Source organism: Aythya ferina, assembly GCF_964211825.1.
Source record: "Aythya ferina genome assembly, chromosome: 1".
NCBI lineage: Eukaryota > Metazoa > Chordata > Aves > Anseriformes > Anatidae > Aythya > Aythya ferina.
The window spans coordinates 164,717,315-164,737,761 of NC_140296.1; the positions used below are offsets into that span (position 1 = coordinate 164,717,315).

Sequence of the window (20,447 nt, forward strand, 5' to 3'; positions counted from 1 at the left end):
ATAGGAAGCCAGTAATTTAGTTTATCCTTACAACTGTATGCAGTGCCTATGCTGCAAAGACATGCAACTGATACTGCTGTTCAGCTCTGAGGTCTGCACTATAGTAGGTCTGCACTTGTCTTATAGCTCATAACTGTAGCCACACACAGGACAGGAAAGAAAATGTATTCTGGGGAAGGGCCAGTGCAGAAATGCAGCTGATATTCTGTGATGTTATCTGCAAACCAACTTAGAGGGAAGGGAATAGAGAAAGTTTGAAGACCACTACACTCCTCACCTGAGAATGACATATGATTGAGCCTGTAGTATCTGACTTAGATGACCCGTATTTGTTTACAGTACCTTATGATATGTCACATATTGACAAACAACACAAAACAGAAACAAATACAGAAGCAATGAAAAATAGAAAACAGAACACATGAAGAACAATATTGGGAAGAATTGTCTTTTCAGTATCATGCATAGTGGTGACACAGCAGTTGTGGAAAATTGGGAGAACAGTGTACCAGTTTCAGTATATTTTCCTTGACCTAGTTCCTTACAATCAAAAATTGACAAATATATGCCCAAAACTACGTGTCAATGTTTTCCAACTGCAGGCTACTGCACTCAATGCATTGCAGTCTTTGCAGCAGTGAATGAACAGGCATCTTAATTATATACATGCACTGAATTCATTATTACCCTATGTGTATCTCCTAAAACTGACAGCTAAATGGATACTTTTCATATATTTTTATTTATTTATTTAAGGTAACTGAAGGAATATTTGTTTCACTTTGTTTCGGCACCTCTTTTGTTGCACCTGTTTTGTTTAAGATTCTGTTAAAAAAGTTGCGACTACCAGGTATGGTACATATTGATCAGCACTTTTTTGTCACTTTCTATCTTCAATTCCATCACTGTTTTTCCAGGTTTGGTTCTGAATGTGCTTTGAAAATTCCAAATAATTTACATTAAGGCACTTCTAAGGTTCATTTTGGTAAAGAAGACACTAACTGTGCAGTGTGATTTTGGTGTGGAAAAAGCAAGTACACACCACACCTATCCTATATTTCATGTTTACGAAGGTTTAATGTTAACTTCTCTGTCAAATTGAAGTCTTGGAGATTTTTGTTTCATTTCCAAATCTAGGACGCTTTGTAGATTTCTGCAAGTAACTAGGAAAGCTCACTGTCACATGTTACTTTAATATGAAATACAATTAATTCATTGCTCTTTGCTGCTTTTTCTTATTAACCACATTTGAGCACTTTGTATTGTAGCAATACACAGATGGCACACCCTGCTGATCTTTCACATAATGTTATGAAATTAAAGTGCTGAGTAGCTTCCACTATGTAGTAAAGGGAAAAGTTTGAATATGCAATTATTTTATCTGCTCTTATAAAAGTTCAAAAACATGCTTTAAATTCAATACAAATGTAATGTGCTGCTGTTCTCTCTACTGCTTTTGTAAGCAGAACAGGTCACTGACAGTAGCCTCTTCTGCAGATATCCAACAGAGTTGGCTATAAATACGTATGGAGAGACTTCTGTGTATGTAGATGTCAGTTTTCATAGAATTGTACTGAGCAACATAATATAGTAAGGTAGGGTGGATTGAGAATTGTCTGGACAGCAGAGCTCAGAGGGCTGTGCTCAGTGGTGCAGTCTGGTTGGAGGCCTGCCGCTAGAAGTGTCCCCCAGGGGTCAGTACTGGGTCCAGTCCTGTTCAACTTCATCAGTGGCCAGGACTTTGGCACAGAGAGTAAGTTTGCTGATGACACAAAACTGTGAGGAGTGGCTGAAACCCCAGAGGGCTGTGTTGCCATTCAGAAGGATCTCCACAGCCTGGAGAGCTGGGAAGTGAGGAACTTCATGAAGTTCAACAAGGGCATGTGCAGGGCCCTGCACCTAGGGAGGAATAACCCCAAGCACCAGTACAGGCTGAAGGCAGATTCTCCTTCTTTTGAGATATTTAAAACCTGCCTGGAATGTGCAACGTGCACCCTACTTGAGCAGGGGACTTGGACCAGATGATCTCCAGACAGCCCTTCCAACCTCAGCCATTCTGTAATTCTGTGTGACCAAATTTCAAAGTAATTGTAATGAGGTGAAACAAATTCTGGTATCCTTCTCTGGTTCTTGTTCATTCAGTTTCTGCTTTGGATAGACTCTTGCTACATTAGTAGCTCCTAGAATCTGTATAAAATTGAGTGGCAAAGTTAAGAATGAAAATGGCGTGCTGTTTTATGTATATACATTCTTAAAATAGCAATCGGATAAATCCTGCCCACCTCCAGATCTTTAGTTATGTCAGCAGAACTAGCACAGGAGCTATTGCAAATGGGAAGGAGGGCTGGAAAACAAGAGACCATGTGGAAATTTTTTCTTCATGAGTGGACAGAGGTCTGGGGGATCTCATGATATATAGATACTCTCCTCCCCCTGCAAATCACTGGTGGGCACATGAAGAGGTCAGTGAACTACTGCTCCACTTATACTGAAAAATATCTATTGCAGAGAATTGCTTGTAGATTTTTCTCCCCCTTGGTATATGTTCTATGAGTTGTGGCCAGTTTATGTTGAATATTGGCTTTTTATCCTAAATACAATGCAAAATGTTTCAAAGTAGCATATATCAGATTGCTTACACCAAAATTAACAATAATATATTTAAATTACTATTCAGTTTTTCACTTTGACCCACAGAAAAGAGAGACAAATATTCTAATGTCTTATTGAGATGTCAGGCAAGTATGCTACTGAATGTAGTTCAACTACCGACAGGTCCTCTACAAGGAGATGTAGGAATCTTCATGCTAAATATTCTATAAACCAGAAAAACATTTAAACACATTTGGAACTTCTGGAGTTCATCTATAAGTTGCCTAAGGCTTCTTAGTTGTTTTCTACAGAGAAACGAGTAATGACACACACACATATATTCCACCATTATAGATGCAAGATTATAAAAGATTATGACTTTATAATATTCATTTATCACAGTGCTGCATGTACTGCTACCAAGTACAAATACAAATCATGAAAAACATCTGTAAGCCCCTATAAGTGATTTGTCAGAATACTTTAAAGTACATGTATAATAAATGAAGAACACATGTTTCATAAGAACCAAATGAAACAAGAGCTGTACCGAATGCTTTGCCAGAGACTTGAACAGCTGTGGACATCACCTCTCTCTCCCTCTATCCAGCTTTAAAAGGCATTGTTTTCCTTTTAGCTTGACAGGTGATGTTTACAATACCGTCAGTCTTCATGAAAGACAGATTGCCCAAAATATGTCTGCAGACCATTTCCATCTCCTTAAATGCTGCCTTTTAATTTTGATTTAGATATTTGGCACTTTCTGCTAATTTACAAAGGACCCTCACTGATTTGTAATCTGCACCACCCTTGCCAGATTCTAAAAAGATATCAAACACCTACTGCCATTTACTTATGAATAAATATCAGATTACATACTGTACAGTATTTTCTGCCTGGTAGCTACTGTTAAGGGATGGAAAATTTTTTTCGTTTACTGTTCTGTTCAGAGTGGATGCACATAAACACACCACCCACACTTGCATCTTTCTAGGAGAGTATCTTTCTAAAGAGGCTCATCTGACTTTCCTGAGCTTGATGCCTCCAGAAGGCTATGGATTTCTTCTGTTGAACAGAATACAAGATGGCAACTCCAAAGTCTCCTTGCTACTGTGTTCTTCATTATAGATTAAGGTTACAACTTTAGTATTATTTAGAACGATACATTTCTTTATGCAGAGAAAAACTGAGCAATCGGTCCCCCCACCCAAAAATTCAATACTCCCATGTAAAAACAGGGTACACAGTTTAGTACTCTCTCTGAAGTCTTCCTATTCTTCCAGTTTTTGTTTTGCTTCTCAGATAAGAGCTTCCTGCTTCTCTCATTCCTGTTTCAGATCTAGCTCTGATAAAGATAACCAGTGGGAGATGTTTCCTTTCATTAAATCTCCCAATATTACTTCCTGTACTTTCTAATGTCTACAGTGATTCAACAAACCAGAGAAAGGAGCAACATTTTTCTTACTTGACAACACTATGTTATAAAAAATACTGTTATTAAATTTTGAGTATCCTTTTAAAATACTGAACAGTGCCATATACAAGAAACGTGAATGAATTATAAACTTTCTATTACTGAAGTCAACATAATATGCATCATAACAGGTAATAAATTTATAAACTTATTATTATTATTATTTTATATGTTTTAAAAAGTAGCAGGAACATTAAATACTTTCTTCAGCACTGAACATATGTAATCACCATTGCATATTTTTTAAAAAAAAAACATCTCTGATTATAGGATAGCTTAAATAGCCCCAAGTGTCCCTGAAGAGCTACTGTGTGTTGTGTAAAAGCTGAATAATCCTCCCCATGTCAGAAGGTGACTCTTCAGCTGTTCAGGATCACAAGCTGATATGCTACTACTCATAAAAAAAGATTCAAAACACAAGAACATACATTTAGGTAAAGATCACTGTGATGGTAATCTGCAAGAACTGACAGCAACATTAAAACCAATCTAGCAAGAAAGGTTCCAGAAACTGTAGCTTTTACTTAAAACCAAAACACACTGAACACAGCAAATTCACACAAAAATAAGTTCACTGGGAATAAGAACTTTTTACATCTTATTTGGCTCATTGTTCCTCTTTACAAAGATAAATGGAAAAAAGGAGCATGTTCAAACACACTTTATATTTAAATACATACTGAATGCAGTGTTCATATAATATCAGAAATGCAGTCTGTGCAAAAGTACTTCATATCATTATTGCTTTGTGATCTGAATAAAATACTTTAACATATTTACGAAGGCACATTGATAGAAGAAAAGTTGTTTCAATCATCACTGTATGTTTTAATCATCAAAATAAGGGAGTTCGCTTTGGCCCTTTTGCTTAGAAAAATATGACTGATTTTCAAAACCTGATTGTTTTTAATATCTAGTCTTAATGTTTACATTGTAGTTTCTTCCCATTCAAGCTCCACATCACCTACAAAAGAAAAACAGATATATAACATTAACCTCCTTTGCCATCAAATAGTAACTAATGGCGGATAACTGTATAGGCTGAAGTTAAAAGTTCTCACAGGGAAAAAAGTGGAAAGCTTGAGCAATGACTGTTACCGTGAGGGAGACAAAAGGGGAGAAAAATGCTAAAATTTTACACTTCTGGAGCCAAAAAAAAAAGCTTGTCAAAGTATTTGTTTATGTTTCTAACACTGGGCAAGTTGATGCACCTGCAATGAAAAAAAAATATAATCCGTATCTGTTTACCTTCCATGGCATCCAGAGAGTCCATCTTTTGAAGTGCTGAATAATTTACAAAACATATGGGTTGAGTACTTCCTTTACTTGTCAATAGATCCAATACACACTGATGCAAAAATATATATTGTGCCTGTGAGATGTGAATTTGAAATGTTTGATTAGACAAAAAATATACTTCCAAAACAAAACAAACAAACAAACAAAAAAAACCTTTTTGAATTTTATATAACATCCAGATATTATCAAAGTAACTGCAGATTAACTCAGTAATCTCAGGACTTTGGTGATATTATACATGCCTGACCTGATTTCATTCATTACAAAGCATAAAGCATTAAAATTTGTCAAACGATGTTATTTCATATAGCTAGTAAAATATATGAAATTATTATTATAATTACTGAGAATTACAGGATGAATCACATTTTTCTGTAAAGTTTTGTTTTATGAAGAGATGAATGACTACTTTTTGTTACTAGTAAGACTGAACAAACTGAAAGTGAATTTAATATTTCGGTGAGAAAATTTCCCTCCTTATAGCATAGAGAAAACCAGCAGGGTGCACTCAAATGCAAAAGTTCAAGGAGGATGCAAAATGTTCTGGGAGGATGCACCATGCTAAGATAAAAAACAAAACAAAACAAAACCACATTATTTTTAGTGATACTTCTTGGACTGTGGCATCATTTTTAGCAGACTATAATGTGAAGAGCAGAAAACTAAAGTTACTTTGACATTTCCAAGGGTATAAAGTAACTCTGGGTAATAGTCACTGAAAAGAGAAAAATAAAAAAGGGCAATGTCAGGATGAAATAAATAATGAAATAAAAGAATGAAAGCAGACAGAAAAATAAATGGATTAAATCTTCACACAGAAGTAGATGCAGAAAATGAGCAAGATCACAGAGGCACAGATTCATTTAGGCTAGAAGGGACCTTTTGAGATGAGCTAGTGTAACATGCTGAGTCAGCTAGATCATGTTGCCCAGGTTCTTGTTCAGATGGGTTTTGAATATCTCCACTGATGAAGATGGCCAAAATAAGGTTAGCTTCCTTCATTTTTGCATGGGTAAATATATTAGTGTAATTTCTCTGCTCAATAATTGCTAATTGTTAAGTTTCAGTGGAGTTTAGAATTCAGAGTTTAGAACTCTGAAAGCTTCATAATTTCTCACATTCATACAGTTAGCTTTGGGCATGTAGCAATGAAAATCTTTCTAGGTTTGCCAGGGGAGAGCGAAGCAGGATATGAGAATATATGGTATTTCCCAGTTATGACGTTTTTAATTATTTGGAGGTATTTTTATGGTTGGAAGTGAGAGAGACCAAAAAAATCACTAAAGATTAGTTTATGAGCTGGAGTCCAAAGGCAGACCTTTGTAATGTACTGGCCATCAGGCAAAATACCCTGATACTTAGATTATACCTATACTAGTGAATTAAACACTGCCTGGGTACATTGTCAGATGGTGGAATTTGATCAACCAAACTCCTTGAAAATGTTTGAATAGCCTTTCATGTAGTTTTGATCCACACCAACCACCACTATCCCAAATAATTCCCAGGTATGTTTCAGGAATTATAACAGACTATGGGTCAATCCCTGTAGAGAGCTTGCATGCAGCCAGTTTTTGGGGGGGAGTGTGGTAACTGCAGAGATGTTTAATTGTACAAATATGGGCCATTCTGTGCCTGTTGGTAACAGACAATGATTGCTGGCAAAATGAAAACAATTTTGAAGTTATAAGAAGGAAAAAAATAGGTCTGACAGCAACTGATTTTAAAACTTATTTTAATCCTACGGTTTCACTGAGGGATCTCTAAACTGAGTTCTGGAAAGAAACTGCTCCTCTCCTCACACCTTCTGCGCTGATCACATAAAATCTTATTTGTAGACTACTAAGTAGTGGTTTGTAACTGAGTTTTCAGAATAGCTTGATTACTGAATCTGCCATAAAACTTAACAAGGTTCAGTTCACTTTGGTCAACTTTTAGCACTGATCTGCATTTTGTAGGCTTTCAGACATGAGGTAGAAATGATCTGGATGGAGAACAACCTGTCTCAGGATTTTGAAACTAGTATACAGATCTATATTTGTTTTGTTTGGAAATCAGAATTATGAAAGCATCTTCTATTACATTTTGGTAGGCCTTTTCATAGCATCTGCCTAAATATGCAAATGCAGAGAAAAGAAAAACTGATTCAAGTTTTAAAAATGTACACTGATCGTACCAAATTTGTAATCCAAATATTGGTAGGAGTTAATAGGAAATATATTAGGTAGCTGAATGCCATTAGCTTTCTAGTCTAGTTTTGTAGATCTGATGACTTACTTTTTAACAGCAGAAGAACAGAATTCAAATACTCGTCTTACCAGATTCTGTACCATACACATTCTTTCTCTTCTTAACTCAGCTACAAGGCCATAGATATCCACAAAATCGTGGTCATTTACATGTTGCGTTAAATGGTCTAGTGCAATATAAACACCTGTTCTTCCAACACCAGCACTGCAAACATAATACACAAGATAAAATTAAGTTTGTTTTTGTTTTCTCATTACAGAATATTTTCTCAGAACATTTTGGTTAAAGTAAGCTGATTGTGAGAAGAAAACTTGAAAATTTGAACTCGTTTGCACTACTTTTGTTTGTGTGTCTCCTTAGTGAATGGGATAAAGTGTAATCTGGATTTGAGCTATCTTCTGATTTTGACTTTACAAGATGTAGTATAGGACTAGTGAGATTTAACTAAATGAAACCCTTGTAAATGAAAAAAACACCCTACAACTTTTATGTGAATTTTCTAGTGTTCACTGATTCAAAGAATTCACAAGATTTTTTGAAATCACACCCTATCCTGATTTTGTGATGTTTCTTTTATTTGAGACAACTTGGTATCTAGCAAAACATTTAAAAGAAAATACTTTTAAAAGGAAGACAGGTGTGTAGCACACACTGGTAGCTAGTATTGTTTAAATTAAGGGTTTGAAAATGAATAGTATTTTCTTCAAATCATTATCAGCCTTTTCTGCAATTAGTGTAATAAATACAAGAAATACCACTACAGATAATCAGATAATGTATAGCAAGGCTGTTTTGAACCTGCAGAATCTAATGAGCAGAATATAAAGGATGAGTTTTCTGGATATGAGAATACATGCTGCTGCTTTACAATCACTGGGACAGTGGGCAGTTTATCTGGCCCATGCTGAACCCTTCATGTATCTGTGTTGTGAAAATGGGATAGCATTCATTGCAGAAGGGCCCAAAAGTATATAAATGTCCTCAAAACACGAAGACTCTGTAGTTATCTCCTGTAGAAGTTTCTATGACCCCTTCTGTAGAGGAAAATGTCAAGCTATCAATGATAACAATGTCAAATAAAATAAGGAAGTTTTATCTCACATTGTGGATGGCACCTGTAGGACATTGAGGACAAATAAAAAGAACCACAGCGCATGATAAACTCACTGGACAGAGAAGGAATTTGTAGCAAAAAGTTTAGCTTTTTCTTCCACATATTTCCAGACTCACACTAAGTGAGAATGAGGCAAAGAATCAAGCCTAGACATCTCAGTTCATATCACTTGGACCAAATAAGCACCAGACCATTTATTTAAAAGTCTAAGTTTAGATCTTAGCTGTTTTCAGGCATACAAACTTGAAATTTAGCATATGCAAACCCCTACACATATTTGTCATTCTCTGTGGCTCACAAATAGTTTCTTCCTCATAATAATGACATACACATTTTAAACAGAATTTTAGGGAATTAATTCTTAAGAAAAGCTATAACTATAATAGAAGTCATTAAAAGTATGTCAATTGTTGCTATTCCTCTTCTTAAGATAAAGAGAAAACTTGAGATACATCTAGCAGTACATTATGGTAACTTTGAAATAACTCTTTCAAAGACGTCACCTCAATGGGGTTTCTGAGAATGGAAGAACAGGCCTACTTCGGTATTTTGCCTCCTATAAAGGACTAAGGAGCCCTGATGGAGAAAACTTCACAGCTATCCATATGAAAGCCATACCTGGACACTCACTATTGTTCTTTGTCAACTTCCCTGAGCATTAATATGCACTTGGAATGATAAGATACTACATCATGACCTGGTGAATACACTTACCTGCAGTGAACCACCATTGGTGTGTTATCACCTGCTCGACTTGCACGGATAAGTTTTACAAAATGGATAATTGGTGCAGTAGTTTCAGGGACTCCATGTTCTGGCCAAGAAGTAAAGTTACACTGGCGCACCATCATGCAATCTCCATGCTGTAAAATATAAAATAAGGCAGTTTTTACAAAACAAATGTGAAAGATTATCCAGTAAGCTACTTGTAAACTTCTCAGCAATTTCATTTAACAAAGAAAGTCAGAATAGCATAACCATAGGATGGTACTTGTATCAAGGGATAATTTGTTGAGCACAGGTCTAATTGCAAGTTTTTGGGGGAGAAATGGCATCAAATTAATTTTTCATGAAGTATTAATGACTTCAGCAATCACTCTACCTTTGACTTCAGTCACTGTACCAGTGTAATTAGTAGATTATGTGTCGACATTTCTATAGCTTTTCTAGAAGTTCAGTGAACTGGTCTGGCAAATTTATTTAGGGGAAGGCAACTGTTCTAGTATAGTTAAGGCAAACAAATATGTTGGTCAATACAAATATGTTTTCTATGTATTTGGTGCCCTCTCAATCAGAGCAGCAGTAACAGTAACTCAACACAAACAGCTGATTATGTTCTGATATCTAAATTAACTACGAAGGACATAACAATAAAAGCACTGGGTCAGGCCAAAGGTCTGTCTAGCTCAATATTATGCTTCCAACAGTAGTCGGTGAAAAATATTAATGAAAATTATAATACAAGACAACAATGTATCCGTAGTTCCATAGTATATCCCTTCCATTCTAACTGTTTGCAAGCCACGAACCTCCTCAGTCAGAGATGGTATCTAAAAATTTGATAGCACTCAACAGACTTTTATTCCATTAATTTCTTCAGATTTTTTGAAGTCCTGAACATTTTCAGCATTCACAATACCTTGCAGCAAGGAGTTCTGCAGCTTAATCAGCCCTTGTGCAATGAATTAATTTCTATTGTCTTTGTTTTGAACCAACCACTAGCTCTTTTCATATTGCAAGAAACATGGAGCAACTGTGAACAATTATGTGCAACTACTTAAGGTCTATAGTACTAAAACTGATCAACATAAAAACAAAAGAGAAGTGATTTTGGATGCAATATGGTAAAAATTGTGAATGATTTAGTGTATACATGCCTTTTACCTGCACAGGAAGATCATCAAGAATCCATCCATTTGGATGGAAGGTGAAGTGCAATCTTAAAGACAGCAATATGGCACACACCTTGGGATGGTAGTGCATCTTTGTATTTGGATAGCTGAGTCCAGGTCCTCAGAAGTGGCTTTACTACATATAACACAGGTCAATGTTGGGAATGCAAAAGAAAGCTGACTTCATCTTGGGTCATTATGTCCAGATTCCTTTCCAAGACCACTTTCTGGTCTGACTTAATGTTGAGTGCTAATTTTTCCAAAGCGTGGAAACTACAGAGGTGGATCATGGCAAAGATGAACATCTATGCTGTACCCCCCACACCTCCATTCCCAGCACAGAGTGGGAGTAATACATGTACTGATGATTCTCATTTATATTGGGTGAATTTCCTGGGGGTGGAGGCCAATACAGCTGGTAGTACAATGCAAAACAGCTGCGCTACACCAGAGAATCTTGCCCTTTAATCTGAGAGGGATACATTCAAAGGGCTTTGTCTGATAACAGAATGGTTAGGATTACTCCTTTTTAGAAGAGACAACTGAGGTGTCCAAATAGAAACTTCACCTCCCACCAGATCAGAGATGTTCAGTAACCTTGATCAGTCCTTCATAGCATGTCGGCCATATATCTGAGTTCTTTGTGACAGAAACTGGAGAAAATTTTCAGGAAAAATGAAAACAACAACAAAACCACCACCACCATGAAAAACAACCAGGAATGAAAACAAAATGCTCAGAAAAACCAGCCTGTAGAGTACATACATATTAAAAGATTAAAAGAACACTGAGAGGTAGTTGGGTGGGATGGAGAACATCTGATGTTTGAGTTGTTGGATAGATTTTATTCAACCAGTTTCCATTTCTGACTTACCCTTTCAATTTTTAGATCTCTGATGGTCCAGTCTATTTGAGTATCTTCCATCAATTTAGTAATTACTATATCCCCAAACACAGTCACTGGTTTATTATCTTCTGGCCAGTATTGATGGCATCTTATCTGCAGGGAGATGATTACTAATTAGCAATAATTATATTATAAATTTGACAAAAACTACATACAGAGTTTTCAATTATAGCAATGTTATACACTGGTAACTTACCCGTCCTTTTTCAAAACACTGTGTAAGCATCACAAGGGTTTTTGCTCTAGTCTCCCACACCATTCTCCAGAAATCACCTACTGTTCCTGGTAATGGTCCCTGAGTTGCGATAAATTCATTTGGACACAAATAGCCCTAAGAAAGAGAAAATGTTTAATGCATAATGGTTGGTAAGGAAAAAAGAGTTTGAATGTGACTCATAGCTGTGCCTGTAGTTGACATGCCTAAGGCTAGAACCTTGTCAGACATGTTAAAATAATTGGTGTAGGCCTGACTAATCATTGCATGGCAGATGGCCATGGAGACCTAAGGATGTAAGGCATTTTCTCCACTGTATAGATTAGATATGAACCAATGCCCTAACAAAGTTTTGGAAATACCATCCTAACAGAAATGCTTTTAGCAGAAATATTAAAAGGATATCAGGCTAGTAGTTCCCTTTAAAAAATACCTAAATCTTCATATTAACCTTACTGCAGATCCAGTCACAAAGACAGGTGTTAGGAGAAGGCCAGCACAGCAGAATTAAAACAGTGCAAAGGAGCAACAAAGCCAGAGAAAAAAACTGAGGAGCTATGTGAGAGCTAGTGCAAGCTATACACAACACTGATGTTTTTCCAATGATCATCGAGAACCACAGAATCATTTAGGTTGGAAAAGACCTTTAAAATCATCAAGTCTAACCATCAATCTAATTCTACAAGTCCACTGCTAAACCATGTCCGTAAGTGCCATGCCCATACATCTCTTAAATATCTCCAGGGATGGGGATGCCACCACCTCCCTGAGCAGCCCATTCCAATGCCTAACCACTCTTTCCATGAAGAAATGCTTCATGATACCCAATCTAAACCTCCCTGGTGCAACTTGAGGCTGTTGCTTCACATTCTGTCGCTTGTCACCTGAGAAAAAAGACCAACACACACCTTGCTCCAAAGTCCTTTCAGGTAGTTATAGAGAATGATGAGGTTTCCCCCTCAGACTCCTCTTCTCCAGGCTAAAGAGTCCCAATTCTTTAGATCACTCCTCAGAAAATCTTGTTTTCTAGTCCCTTCACCAGCTTTGTTGCTCTTCTTTATGTATACTTGAGCACTTTGATGTCCTTCTTGCAGTGAGGGGCCAGAAACTGAACAATACTTGAGGTGCAGTCTCAAAAAGTACTTGGGTTGCAGCCTCACCAGTGCTGAGTACAGGGGGATAATTACTTCCCCAGTCCTGCTGGCCACACTATTTCTGATGAAAGCCAGGAAGCCATTGGCCTTCTTGACTCCCTTGACACACTACTGGCTCATAATCTGCAGGCTGTCAACCAGCACTCCTCGGTCCTTTTCTGACAGGCAACTTCCCAGCTGCTCTTCCCTAAGCCTACACCACTGCATGGGGTTGTTATGACGCAAGTGCAGGACCAGCATTTAGCCTTGTTGAATGTCGTGTCTGGACATGGCCCGTCGATACAGCCTATCCAGATCCCTTTGCAAAGCCTTCCTGCCCTCAAGCAGATCAACAAGAACTCCCAAACAATTTGATGTCATCCACAAACTTACTGAGGGTGCATTTGATCCCTGATCCCCTCATCAATATAAGCAGTAAAGAGATTAAACAAAACGAGCCCCAGTACTATGTGCTAGGGAATACCATTGGGACTGGCTGCTGATCAGATTTAGCTACATTTGAAAAAACCCTTTGGGCCTGGCCATCCAGACTGGATCTGTTCTAAGTGAGGGATGGAACATACTTAAACAAATGATCTTTGATAGAAGGTCTTTAAGAAACCTTTCTGTAGAGGTTGATTCTTTTTCCCAGTGTTGGCTTTGTCTGTTTAGTTCATTTATAAATTGATACAAAATTTAGTGAAAAGAAAGTTAAAAAAATCTGTGTAAATGTGCGAGGATGGGTTCTCATGGATCTGTTTTCTCCAATAAACCAAACATACCCTGCAGAACTCTACATACTACAGAACATTTAAAATAACAGCAATAGCAATAAGAAGAATATGTTTATGCTATAGAGCAAGCAGTCTGTGATATCACAGAGTTCTGCTTATTGTTCAAAAAACTTGACACAGTAGTTTATAGTACCATCAAAGTTCTTTATTGGAATATAGCCCTATAATTCACAGATGCCTCTTATTTACTCTGTCTATAATATACAGTACAGGTAGCAGTGGGAAACCATGTTAATCCTCCCTAGTTAAAGAGTGAGATGAGGAACTGTAGTTCAGGGATACAAAATTCACACATCAGTTACTGACATTTTCTTGTTTAAATGGTGGAAATAAAAGTAACATCCAAGTTTCTATTTGTTAAAGATGTCTATTTTCTTCTCTTTATACATATGCATATCTATATATACCTAGATAAAAAAGTAGGTAAATACACACAAACACATATTGTATATTTACTCCTATATGTTTATGTATATATTTACATGTCCACAAATATATTAAGTGAGAACATATAAAGGGTAAAGCTTTAGCCTTGAAAAAGTGGTCTATTCCCTGATGAATGGTCATCTAAAGTGTGATGCCTGCATGCAGTAAAGATACACAATCATCTCAGCAGGGAATACTCTCTGCAGCTGGCTTCTGCTGACAGTTTTTCTTTCCTAACCCTTGGCATGTTAGCTAGTGACAAAAAGGGTAAAGTCCAGATCATGCTCCATCTCATCTCCTTCTCAGTGGTTGTGTGTCCCAGAGCCATGTAGGCAAGTAACAGCATGGTGTGGCTCTTTCTACTGCTTGTCAGAATCAGGAAATTACATGCTTTTGCTAGTGAGAAGGGAAGATGTGACTGAGGTATGAAACCCATACTCAACTCTATGGCTGATTCCCTGTGAATGTGTTCTAGTTGCCTGGAAGTAACTATCTCTATTTGCCACCGTGTCATCCATTTAGACTACAGTCTGCATGTCTGGCTATGCGTATGAACAGCCCTTAATGTAAATCAAGTCTTGACCTCACCTGAGACCACCATCCACTGCTACAACAAAATAAATGCGTAATTATGAGTGATACTTGAGCTTCAGGAGGACAAAAATGATATAGGCAAGACTGGAGACAGAAAAATATAGTCAGAGAATTTACTGAGAACACAACTAGAAAATGCAAGGTCTAGGAAGAAAGTTGACAATGAGAAATACAGTATTGTTTTCTTTTTCAAAAAGCATATTTACATTTTCCACCAACATATTTTTCACAAAATAATACAGCCATACAAACCCTGACCACCCAAATTACTAGCTATTTCTATAAAACTGTTTGGTTATCTTTGAATTATTCTGTTTGTATACAACAGTTCCAACTCTTATACCAAGAGAGAAAATAATGCTCATCTCTAAACAAGTGATCTTAGTGCGAGTTTCATTCTTGCCTTTAACAATAGTGATATGAGATGATTTAAAGAAAGTAATTTGATGAACTCAGTTTCAATTAGTACTGAAAATCATTGGTGAGCTATGAAAATGGGAGAATTTATATTTTAACTGTGGCATTTTCAATGCCACAGAAATCACGTGAACAATGCCACAGAAACAGTAGCTGTAGTGAATGAAAGAAAGATTAGAATACTAGTCTTCTTGGAAGTTATTTTTTTGATCCGTTCTTGTACTATAAAATAGAAATAGTAACAACGTGAGAGACTTTCTACTTACAGATACATAGCTGGCATTAATGTAGTCAGATCCGGGAATACCAGCATCAGGCATCAGCTTTACTCTGTTGTTATTATCTATCATGAAAATAAAGTCTAATTAACTAGAAGATTTGTTCAAAAACATAGCTGCATATAACAAATGGAGCACTAAGAATTAAAAAATATTATTATTTTTAATATAACAACACTTGACATAGTAGAACACTCATAACAAAGGCAATTTAACAAATCTTCACTATTGCATGGTCATTCTTGTTCCAGAAATATTTTAATATTAAAATGGTGGATGCTCCAAATCTTCAAGTTAGATGTATGTAGGAGAATCCTCTGACTAATGGTAGCCACTGTACTTTAAACCACGCTGTTCTGGCATAGGCAACCTCCATACAAATCAGAGAGTAGGGACAAGGAACTGACAGTCTTTTTATCAGGTGACAGATTTGAGCCAGATGTTGGCACTTTTCAAACTTCTTTTATATAACGTAAGCTCATTGTTACAGAAAAGTTTGTTTCAAAGAAGACTAAATAAAAAGTGATTGAGGGTTTCCAATTTGGGCCCACAGTGTGTATTCAGAAATGGAGAAAAACAGGAAAGATATATGTAAGTAAATGTTGGAACCAAACATTCCAAATTCTGATGTTTAGTCCACACCTTATTAGAAAAACTAGAACACAAAGTTAAAAAATTGCAAAACTCGTCTGTTTATATTTTATTGTGTTTATATTTTATTGTGTCATGAATATCAATTTTTAGTAACTGTAATTTAAAGCATGGCTTGAACAAGGCAGTAGATAGCAGTAACAGCTGCTGTGAAAAGTTAATAGCACAGAATGTAGCATTATTAACCAAGGAATGCCATTCTGCCCATCTCACATCACAGCTAATGCTTAAAATAATAAGGACATTTCTTGTCTTATTAACTGAAAAATGAAGCAGTGTTGAGTACAGAGAGACAGACTTCTGTCTCCTGTGATAAAATCTAGCCTTGGCTTATAAGTTATCATACAGTTACTCTGATCTTCTATGGAACCTTTGCAGCACATTTACACATATCCACAAGAAAGCATACCCAAGCTCCAGTGGTAGCTGAATGCACAAACATGTGGATTTTATGTTTTAAAAAAATTACTTCTCACTAAAGGAAAAAAAAAAAAAAAAGAAAAAACAGGAAGAATGTTAAAGAGTTTGCTACATGGGTTGAATTACAAAGCTAAGAAACTACTGAGGCTACAGTTTCTTGCACCTGCATATTAAAGCTTCTGAGAGCAAGTTAAAAGCTACTTGCAAATAAACCTGTCTTTAAAAAAAAAAAAAAAAAAAAAAAAGACCAACTACTTGATAAAATTATTTCATAATGTGGACATGATTGTACTGCCATACCAAAGACAGATCAAATAAAACCACAGCTGTATTTCAAATATATGTTGTGCTATTGAGGTAGAGAGCAAAACTGAGGAGTTGATTAGTAAACACACATACATGGCTTTATGTTTGGGAAACGATTCTTAGACCTGTTCCAAGGCAGATCAGCATCAGTTGAAGCAAGGTCTTCAAGAAACTTGGGAAGTTCCTGTAAAGGAATAAAATGTAGAATCACAGAATGAATCATAAATATTTGTTAACAAAACTTTGCATTTCACCTGCAGTAAATATAAGGAATGGATTAATAGCAATTTCCCCTGATACAATCACTCCAGTAAGAGTGAGAATTCTTTAGTTCTGTAACACTGTGTTTCTGAGAAAAGCTGGAAAAATTATGGAGCATCCCAGTTTCCTGTCAACCCTAGTTACACCAGCTACATTAGATGAAGCATGGCAAAAAATGCTGTTCAGTTGAAGAATTAAAACTTGCATGAACATTCACCTTTCCAAATCCAGATAAAGTCAGCCTATCACCTTCTGTAGTTCTTTTCTGTCTCTTCATGAAATGACATACTTGTTAGCCATGCCCTCAATTTTGTTTTTGATTAATGCCTCTCCCTGACTCCTGTAGCTTGGGAGAGCTTTTGCCATAGCATGAGAACTGATGAGAATTTAATTAAGTTGAGACAACTGTCAATTAGTTATTGTTCACAGGACTGTTCATGAAAAGGGTGGGAAGAGTTATTTTTGGTCATACCAGTTTCATAACTGGTCATTAGTTCTGTTGCAGAAGGGCAGAGATGAATAAATCATTCACATTGAAGAACTTACTTGATGAGGGTGTTTCTGTACATAGATATTTGTAATTTCTAAAGCTGAGTAAAAGAGGGGAGACAAACTCATGACTTTTTAATGCAGTAAATACATTAAAGTGATGATCTCATGGTGGTGAAGAGACAGTTAAGAACTCCTAGAAAAAACAGAATTCAGACTATTTATTTCTCAGTTAACTACATTAACTTTAATAGATTTTCCCTTTCTTTGACAAATTTTATATGTAGATATATCTCAACATCTAATTGAAGATTCAAATGAAATCTACCTATTGCTCTGAATGTGTACTATACACACTTCTGTTGCTTGTGCTGAGTAATCCCTTCAAATTTCTCTTTTAGTTACTCTCTAGTGGGACAGAGAGCCATATAATCAGACTCCATGTCAATCATGTTCAAGTGCTCGTTCACCCAAGTATTGAGAGAGTTGTATTCTATAAAAAAAATTTAATGGGAAACTCTTAGCAAATAAATAGATAAAATAATGAAAAAATTTAAAAAGCAAGAGTATTTTATATTCCAGTGATTTTCGTCTCATTGCTAAATCAAATATTTTGTCAGTCTTATTCAATGGCTTTCGATATTAATAATTTGATATAAGCATTATCAAAATGGCACAATTTAAAAATGTGACATAATGAACTAAGCCAATAATCCATCTAATTTGATATACTATTTCTTCCAATGGATGGTGCCTGACATGTAAGAGAGCTCAAAACCCTTCAACTATATTTCATGCAATATTAACCCCTGGGCAATTTGTTTATTTCACCAACTCACAAAAAGCCTATTGCAAAAAGCATGAAGACTATTTCACTTCTATAATTATATCCTCAATAATGTATAACTGCAGGTGTTTCTGATCACGAAGAGAAAGTTTTACAATGAAAGTAAAGGACTTTCCAACTAGAGACTTGATCTCTTTCTAGCTCTGACACATATTTCCTTGGGAAAAGAATTAGGGGAAGAATTGCAGAGAACAACTAGATGCTCAACTACCTTTGAATATTAACAAGGGACTAGATCCTATTCATGCCCTTCAAAATGTTGCTGAATATCTGTTTCATCTAGGGATGAAAAGTCTATGATTTGCCTGTTCTTCTAAAAAGAAAGTTTGTGACTTAAAATCTTACAATATAAAGAATGTCTGGCATTAAATTTATATCCTTATGTCAAATAATTAGATAACATGGTTAATAGACATGAAGTAAATATAAAATTAAATGAAGGACTGTAATATATTATAGAAAAACATAATTCTCATTTCTTTAAAACATTTGTTGCTTTAAAATCTTGCATTTGAATCAACCTCTGTCATACTCAAAGTACATTTCTTTTATCTTTGAGTTGCCTCATTGTTTCTTCCCAACAATCCCTTAAAGAACTAAAGCCTCAGTCCTATGACTGAACCTAAAGAAAGATTCCTGTTCTCAGAACAGAATGACTTCTGTGAATTATTGTTAGGATTTGATAAGAACAGTGAAACACACCTCAGGGGTCAAAATTCCTCTCATTTGAAAAGCTGAAACTCTTCAGCAGAATTTTTGTCCTTGAAGTTTGCATTAAGGAAAAAAAAAAAAAGATGAAATGTCTGGGGTGTTTTGCAGGTGTTATGGGCTATGGGATCTCATATCAAGTGCATGTCATGTGATCTTTTACTTGCCTCATTTGCCTCACTCCTCTGAGTCTTAGCTTGCCAGGTAACTATTACAATAGTAGTACTGTTATACAGTATTCCGTATTAAAGAGGAGATACAGAAGTAAATTATATTGCTTTTGTAATGATGCTACCATATCTGAATGAGAGCTTAAAAGCCTTGTACTATTTCTCTGCTTCAGTGTGGATTTCAGTCAATGGTTGTTTTCAGAACTGGGGAAAGACTATTTGGATTCCCAGAATCCAATTTGTCACAGAAACCACATTTCATTGCAGACTCATAAAGCTTTCAAATAATTCATTTGAACTTTGTTTACTGTAGTACTTTTGTGGTGGCATTCAAAGGTATTTCACTTTTTTATTCATGAACAGACATTATTGTAAAACAGTGTTGGAAGTATTTCTGTTTCAGTAATTTTTCAGCTACTAGAAAAACTTGATTTTCCAAAGGTATTAAGAGATACGTTAATCTTCTGGAAAGCTGGAAGTTTGAATATCAGTTAGGCAGTGCCATCAGTTCCTGTGGTTCCCTATGGTTTCTTTAAACTTGTTTTTTCTGATACAACATGAATCCGGATCCATTCTTAGGTCCAGATCCTCTACTCATCATTTTACACAAAGGCAATGTTCATACATGGTCCAAGACTGAACCCCAGAGATCTCTAAGCACAGCAGCTGGGTCAATCCAGTAAATTAAATGAGCCCAAGAATGTCCTTGGATTCCAAGACTACATGTAAGGAAGAAAGCTAATTTATGCTAACAAAACTGTGTAACAGGTATGTTGTCTACAAACTGCCTATTGGAAATGATCCCCAGACTACTTTGCCTACCAAAATGTACCATGGAATTGACCAAGATAACTTCTTGCTGGAACAGTCCAAATTCAAGGCAGGGAATATACTAACAGTTTATTAGTATAAATTGCCATATTTTTACAGCCAGTTTCTAGTGTGCTTGGATTTACTAATAGCCAGCCAGAGAACCCAAGAAAGCTCAGGAACAGGCTACATGCTTTAAATATAATGGTCCATGGCTTTATAGCCTCAATTCAGCTTTCCTACACACATTGTATGAGCCTTGAGTCATTTACTTCAAACTAAAGTTTTGCCTGCAGATGGAAACAATACAGGTCATGGGGTCTGTTTGCTTGCTTTGTGCACTGTTTGCTTCTATGCATTGTCATTTCTGATGTCATTCAAGTGCATTGTCAGTCCTGTTT

At 36.1% G+C, this 20,447-nt stretch overlaps 1 protein-coding gene across 3 annotated transcripts in view; it reads right to left on the minus strand.

Moving 5' to 3' along the window:
- Positions 1 to 3,061: 3,061 nt before the first annotated feature.
- Positions 3,062 to 20,447, minus strand: part of PTPRQ (protein tyrosine phosphatase receptor type Q) — a 135,990-nt gene continuing 118,604 nt past the window's right edge. For all 3 annotated transcript variants that reach the window (XM_084523870.1, XM_084523869.1, XM_084523868.1), the window contains 8 exons: positions 16,855 to 16,945; positions 15,373 to 15,449; positions 11,725 to 11,859; positions 11,496 to 11,621; positions 9,444 to 9,592; positions 7,684 to 7,819; positions 5,315 to 5,438; positions 3,062 to 5,030 (listed from right to left, as the gene is read on the minus strand). In XM_084523870.1, the coding sequence (XP_084379996.1) occupies positions 4,993 to 5,030; positions 5,315 to 5,438; positions 7,684 to 7,819; positions 9,444 to 9,592; positions 11,496 to 11,621; positions 11,725 to 11,859; positions 15,373 to 15,449; positions 16,855 to 16,945 (876 nt within the window). In that variant the 3' untranslated portion in view covers positions 3,062 to 4,992. The remainder of the gene's footprint in view (positions 5,031 to 5,314; positions 5,439 to 7,683; positions 7,820 to 9,443; positions 9,593 to 11,495; positions 11,622 to 11,724; positions 11,860 to 15,372; positions 15,450 to 16,854; positions 16,946 to 20,447) is intronic.